This window comes from Nycticebus coucang, chromosome 8 (assembly GCF_027406575.1).
Source record: "Nycticebus coucang isolate mNycCou1 chromosome 8, mNycCou1.pri, whole genome shotgun sequence".
Taxonomy (NCBI): Eukaryota; Metazoa; Chordata; class Mammalia; order Primates; family Lorisidae; genus Nycticebus; species Nycticebus coucang.
Genome location: NC_069787.1, coordinates 76,308,111 through 76,315,355, shown reverse-complemented (window position 1 = coordinate 76,315,355; position 7,245 = coordinate 76,308,111). Strand labels below are relative to the sequence as shown.

The 7,245-nt window shown below is 45.7% G+C and overlaps 1 protein-coding gene across 1 annotated transcript; it reads left to right on the top strand.

Moving 5' to 3' along the window:
* Window positions 1-4,748: 4,748 nt before the first annotated feature.
* LOC128591864 (39S ribosomal protein S18a, mitochondrial) lies at window positions 4,749-5,635 on the top strand. The gene has a single exon (XM_053599643.1). The coding sequence runs from the start codon at window positions 4,868-4,870 to the stop codon at window positions 5,300-5,302; it is 435 nt and encodes a 144-aa protein (XP_053455618.1). The 5' UTR covers window positions 4,749-4,867; the 3' UTR covers window positions 5,303-5,635.
* The last annotated feature ends 1,610 nt before the right edge of the window (window positions 5,636-7,245 follow it).

Below are 7,245 nucleotides of genomic sequence, written 5' to 3'. Positions count from 1 at the left end.
GGAGGCAAGCCTGTTGCTTCTTTTAGTTTTTTTTTTTTTTTTTTTTTGTAGAGACAGAGTCTCACTGTACCGCCCTCGGGTAGAGTGCCGTGGCGTCACACGGCTCACAGCAACCTCTAACTCTTGGGCTTACATGATTCTCTTGCCTCAGCCTCCCGAGCAGCTGGGACTACAGGCGCCCGCCACAACGCCCGGCTATTTTTTTTTTTGGTTGCAGTTTGGCCGGGGCTGGGTTTGAACCCACCGCCCTCGGTATATGGGGCTGGCGCCTTACCGACTGAGCCACAGGCGCCGCCCCTGTTGCTTCTTTTAAAAATCACACTACTGATAATCTATCTTTAGGTTAGAAGCCAACTTTTATTTTTATTTATTTATTTATTTTTTTGAGACAGAGTCTCACTTTGTGGCCCTGGTAAAGTGCCGTGGCGTCACAGCTCATAGCAACCTCAAACTCTTGGGCTTAAGTGATTCTCTTACCTCAGCCTCCCAAGTAGTTGGGACTACAGGTGCCCGCCACAACGCCCAGCTATTTTTAGAGACAGGGTCTCGTCTGACTCACGCTGGTCTCGAACCTGTGAGCTCAGGCAATCCACACACCCCAGCTCCCAGGGGCCTCCCAATCGTCGGCTTGGATTATAGGCGTGAGCCACTGCTCCTGGCCAGAAGCCAGCTTTTAGCCAAGTAGTGTACATTACACTTATTATAAATTATATTGGAGTGTCAGCCAACTTGGATCACTTGGAGAACTTGGGAGTTTTTGTTTGGTGTTTGTCTTTTTTTAAAAAATAAACAAAAACACTAAAACAGAGTCTCATTCTGTTGCCCAAGACCTTGGCGTCAGCCTAGCTCACAGCAATCTCAAACTCCTGGCCTCAAGCAATCCTCCTGGTTTGGCTTCCCAAGTAGCTGGGTCTAAAGGCATCGACCACCATGCCTGGCTAATTTTTCTATTTTTAATAGAGACGGGATCCTACTCTTACTCAGCTTCTGAAACTCCTGAGCTCAAGCGATCCTCCTGCCTTGGCCTCCCAGAGTACTAGGATTACAGGCATGACCCATGGCACCTGGCCAAGAATTTGGGAGTTCTAAAGAAGAAATTACCAGATTTAGCACTGTACTTTACCAATGAAAGGCAGAGATACCTATTCAGAGTTTCTATTTTATTAAAAGTTGAATGTTAATCTGTGAAGGGGCACAGTCCACTGCACCCTTGTAAGATGAATCAGTCTCATTTGTGCTCCTGGAGGCACAAGACTCTGAGAAGGAACATTTCCAGTACTTAGGCTGCAGTCACGCCTTAAAGGCCAAGTCCTAGCTGGAGACAGATCATTTGCCTGGGGCAATGGACAGTTGCATTTAATCCTCTACCTCTATTTACACAAAAATTTTCAGTTAGTCACATAGGGAAGTGGGCAAACAGAACAGACAACCCAGCCCTTTGTGGTTCATCTCCATTGTTGTTTATCACCAAACAAGATATTCTTGGTTTAGAAAGGTGTCTCTGCTGTGTTAACACTTATAGGGAATCTTTACCTTTTGTCTTCCTTGTTCTTGGATTGTTTTTATCTGATGAGTTTGGGTATATAAGAAAGTGCGTAAAGACAGCTGATTGCTGTGGTGCCTGAGCGAGCACCAGCCATCCCTTAATAAATCATTCGTTTTTCTGCAGTGCTCACCTCCGTGTCTCTGACTAAGCCAGTGGACAGCAACAAATCTGAACTTGGTTCTTAAATTGGGTCATGTTCATTTGTGTATTCGAGTACTGAACTCCTACTAGGTACCAGAAGCTAAAGACACAGCGTTGATAAAAGCAGACAAAGGGCAGTGCCTTTTGCTCAGTGGGTAGGGTGCCAACCCCATATACCAAGGGTGGCGGGTTTGAACCCGACCCCAGCCAAACTACAACAAAAAATAGCCAGGCATTGTGGAGTGGGGGAGGGGGGGCGCCTGTAGTCCCAGCTAATCAGGAGGCTGAGGCAAGAGAATCGCCTAAGCCCAGGAGTTGGAGGTTGCTGTGAGCTGTGATGCAATGGCACTCTACTGAGGGTGATAAAGTGAGACTTTGTCTCAAAAAAAAGCAGACAAAGTCCCTTCTCCCTGGAAGGTGAGTCCAGGAGAGATCAGATAAAGAAAGAAGGAGGTATCTTCAAAAGAATGCTGCCTGATTTACTCTGATGAGAGAAAAGGGACACAGGGAAGGGATGGGAGGGGTCCCAACCTGTCCCCCAGGTGCCAGGTGAGACTCTGGAAGAAGAACGTCTGAACTGAAGGATGCATATGAATTAAATAAGGGAAGAGTGTTTGTGGCAGAGGAAACAGCTGAAGGTTAGGAGACAAATGAAAAGTAGTCATTAGTTCCTCTGAGGAACTGAAAATAAGTTGGAGAAGAGGTAAAGTCCGATAAGGCAGATGGTTCGGTAGGGGCCAGGTAACACAGGGTTCTATTTTAGAGATTAGGATTTTATTTTGAAGGCAATGAGGGGATACTGAAGTGTTTAGGCTAGTGAATGATAGGGTCATATTTGTCTGTTAAAAGATCTCTCAGGTTGCAGCAAGGAAGATGACCTGGAAGGGGTGAACTTGGAAACAATAGGCGAGTTAGTTAAGATGTTGTTGCAGTGATGTGGGCAGTGGAGGGAAGAGGAGCAGCTTAGGAAAAGGAGGAACCTGCAGGGTCTGGCTTTCAAACCTCACAGATCTGGGACTAGAGGTAGAACTTAGACCAGTGCTTCTCAAACTTCCTAATGCCGCAGCCCTTTAATACAGTTAATACAGTCGCGACCCACAGGTTGAGAACCGCCGACCTAGCTGATCTGGCAGTGGTGGGGAAAGGAGAGGGAGGAGTTAAGGATGCTTTCCAGATTTCTCACTTGGACAGCTGGCTAGGTAGGTGGTGGTGGTGGTGGATGAGGAGGAGCGTGACAGGCCACAGGGTGTTTTGAGGCAAAAGTTGCTTTTCTTGGAAAAAGCAAAAGCATCAGTGGCTTTTCTCATTTTCCTCTTTTCTACACTATGAAATCAGATACCAATCCCTGTGTTGCATTCTATGCCAAAGAGAAATTGCAGATTGGCAATTTTCCACGAATGACCTGCAAGTGTAAGAGATGTGATTCAATTTGTAAAAGATTGGCAGTTCAGAGCAATTCAAATATTTCCATTCTTATATCACTTCCCAAAGCAAGAAACACTTGGATAAAGTTCAGCTTTCACAGTATCACCTCACGAGACCTTAGCTTGGTTACTCTATGGGTTTTTTCTTTTAATTTTAATTATTATTATTATTATTTTTTTTTTTGAGACAGAGTCTTACTATGTCACCCTTGGTAGAGTGCCATGGCCTTACAGCTCACAGCAGCCTCCAACTCTTGGACTCAAGTGATTCTCCTGCCTCAGCCTCTCAAGTAGCTGGGACTACAGGCGCCCACCACAACACTTGGCTATTTTTTGGTGTAGTTGTCATTGTTGTTTGGCAGGCCCGGGCTGGATTCAAACCCACCAGCTCTGGTGTATGTGGCTGGCACCTTAGCCACTTGAGCTACAGGCCCAGAGCCATGTGATCTTTTCTTGAGAGTAGAGTCATTTCTCTTTCTTTCTTTCCATTCTTTCCTTTCTTTCTTTCACAGAGTCTCACTTTTTCACCTTTGGTAGAGTGCTGTAGCATCACAGCTCACAGCAACCTCCAGCTCTTGGGCTTAGGCGATTCTCTTGCCTCAGCCTCCCGAGTAGCTGGGACCACAGGCACCAGCCACAATGCCCAGCTATTTTTTGTTTGCAGTTTGGCGGGGGGGTGGGGGAGGAGTTGGGTCTGAACCTGACACCCTCAGTGGATGGGGCCGGCACCCTACTCACTGAGCCACAGGCACTGCCCATGGCATAATTTTCTAAGGCAAAAATATTGGCTTCATTTCACTTCCATTGAAATATCTTAAATGTGTACTAAGAAGAATAATAGTATATTATATACAGAGTGTCCATAAAGTTCATGTGCAATGTAAAATTGTGCTAGGCTTGGCACCCGTAGCATAGTGGTTACAGCACCAGCCAAACACCGAGGCTGGCGGGTTTGATTCCGGCTCTGGTCAGCTAAACAACAAGGACAACTGCAACAAAAAATAGCCAGGCGTTGTGGTGGGTGCTTGTAGTCCCAGCTACTTGAGAGGCTGAGGCAAAAGAATCGCTTAAGCCCAAGAGTTTGAGGTTGCTGTGAGCTGTGACGCCACAGCACTCTACCAAGGGGGACATAGTGAGACTCTGTCTCAAAAAAATAAAATAAAATAAAAAATAAATAAAATTGCACACTATTTTAAGTTGCTCATAAACTCTATGGATACCCTTTTTATATATAGTATACAAATTACAGGGTGATCCCTGTGGCTCAGTGAGTAGGGTGCTGGCCCCATATACTGAGGGTGGCAGGTTCCAGCCAGGCCCTGGCCAAACTGCAACAAAAAAATAGCCGGGTGTTGTGGTGGGTGCCTGTAGTCCTAGCTACTTGGAAGGCTGAAGCAAGAGAATCACCTAAGCCCAAGAGCTGGAGGTTGCTGTGAGCTGTGACGCCACAGCACTCTACTGAGGATGATAAAGTGAGACTCTGTCTTTAAGAAAAAAAAAAAAAAATATATATATATATATATACATAATTACATCTTCAGGGGTCCTCAAACTTTTTAAATAGGGGCTAGTTCACTGTCCCTCAGACCGTTGGAGGGCCGGACTATAGTTTAAAAAAAAAAAAAACTATGGTGGGTGGCTTTTCCGAGGGTTCCTGGCGCGTCCAGGCGCAACCACGTGGACTCGAGTACCAGCTCGTGGGTTCAGGGAAGTGGTGGTGATCCAAGAAGGGAAGACAACTATAATTGAAGGCCGCATGACAGAGACTCCCAAGGAGAGTCCAAATCCTCCTAACCCCTCTGGCCAATGCCCCATCTGCCGTTGGAACCTGAAGCACAAGTACAATTATGAGGATGTTTTGCTGCTTAGTCAGTTCATCCGGCCTCACGGAGGCATGCTACCCCGAAAGATCACAGGCCTGTGCCAGGAAGAGCATCGAAAAATTGAGGAGTGTGTGAAGATGGCCCACCGCGCAGGTCTGCTCCCAAATCATAGGCCTCGGCTTCCTGAAGGATTTGTTCCAAAGAGCAAACCCCAACTCAACCGGTACCTGACTCGCTGGTCTCCCCGTTCCGTCAAGCCCATCTACAAAAAAGGTCACAGCTGGAACAAGGTGCGCATGGCTGTGGGGTCACCCCTACTAAAGGACAACATCTGCTACTCAAGAATGCCTTTGAAGTGGTATCATTGACTGAGAGCAGGGCTTCCAGAAAACCTGGCTGGAGCTCCTCCCACACCTCGTCTGTGAAATAGGAGGCCCACTCATGAACCTTTAGCCACAACCGCACTCCTGCTCTATCCCACCAAGATGGCTTGGGCCCTCCAATGCAAATGGACAAGGGACGGAGGGACTAACTTCAGTACCGTTGTCCTGCCCAGGAACACTGCTGGGAGGATAGGCAAGGGCAGTCGGGTGTCCCTTGGCAGCTGTTGTGGGTTTTAGCTAAGCTCTGCTCAGGGATAGGCTTTTTTGCCCAAAGGAATGTAATAAACATGGTTCATGGGCTTAAAAAAAAAAAAAAAAAAACTATGAACAAATTCCTATGCACACTGCACATATCTTATTTTGAAGTAAAAAAACAAAACGGGGACAAATACAATCACACCGCCACATGAGGCCCATGGGCCGTAGTTTGAGGACCCCTGATGTAAGTAATAAATATTAACATATAATATTTAGAAATAAGAAACAACTTAAATGTCCAACAATAGATAAATTATGTAGTTACATATTATATAGTTATTAAAATGATGTTACAGAGAATAATTAATGAGTTATTATTATTTTTTTTTTTGTAGAGACAGAGTCTCACTGTACCGCCCTAGGGTAGAGTGCCATGACATCACACGGCTCACAGCAACCTCTAACTCTTGGGCTTACGCGATTCTCCTGCCTCAGCCTCCCGAGCAGCTGGGAATACAGGCGCCCACCACAACGCCCGGCTATTTTTTTGTTGCAGTTTGGCCGGGGCTGGGTTTGAACCCACCACCCTCGGCATATGGGGCCAGCGCCCTACTCATTGAGCCACAGGCGCTGCCCAGTAATTAATGATTTAAAATAATCAAGCTATGTTAAATATTTAAAGTTCACAAAATGATGTGTATATATACATAAGCGTGCACACACCCACAAAATGATGTGTATACACACACATTACATGTTAATGAAAAAACAATTGAAAGATTGAACATCAGAATATTAAAAATATGATGGGATTACAGATGACTTTTCTTTTTTTTACTTATCTATGTAAAATTAAAATAGGAACCCATTGTTTTGGACTAAATTTCTGCTCTGGGCCCCAACAAGAAGACTAAAAATTAAAATGGGGTCACCCATGCTAAAGTTCCACTTTGCCAAACAGAAACTAAGTTGTTATCTGACCTCCTGAGAAATCAAGAGAATGAAATAACAGCCAATTTCCCAAACAGGCCAATTTAAATGTACAATGGGCATGATAATGATGTCCCCTTTGCTTTAATCTTTACATTCCCAAAGGGTGGTAGTAATAGTGGGAATTCCTGACCCTGTGTGAAGGAGAAAGGGAAATAAAGAGATTTCTGAGCAGAAGCTCTGTGGGTTCAGATTATGGTTTGCAGGCATTTGACTAAGGGACACAGGGCTGACGGTTTCCTTATCAGCTGATTTCTGGAAGAAAGGCCAGTCTTGGGCGGCACCTGTGGCTCAGTGAGTAGGGCACCGGCCCCATATACTGGAGGTGGCAGGTTCAAACCTGGCCCCCGGCCAAAAAAGAAAAAAAAAGAAAGGCCAGTCTTTCAGTGAATTTCTAGAAACAGAACCATGAGTCCTAGGGAGAAGAAAAGCTGGGCAGAGATAGAACATCCTACTCAGGAAGGAGGGGGTAACTTAGCATAGGTAATCTCAGAGCAGAGTCTAGATGACAGTTTGTCAGAGGACCTGGGAAAGTATACAGGCCCTTGGTGGATCAGATGCCTTAGGGCTGTTGTTGTAATATTTAGATCAATTTGTCAATGCAGGTTTCTGAATATCACCAACATGACTCATTGAAAAGACAAAGCTAGGCTCCGTGCCTGTAGCTCTGTGATTAGGGTGCTGGCCACATGCACTGGGGCTGGTGGGTTCAAATCTGGCCCCGGCCTGCTAAAACAAAA

What these genes read in the sequence shown, in the direction of transcription:
- LOC128591864 (XM_053599643.1), top strand. Translation starts at nt 4,868, where the DNA reads ATGACAGAGACTCCCAAGGAGAGTCCAAATCCTCCTAACCCCTCTGGC.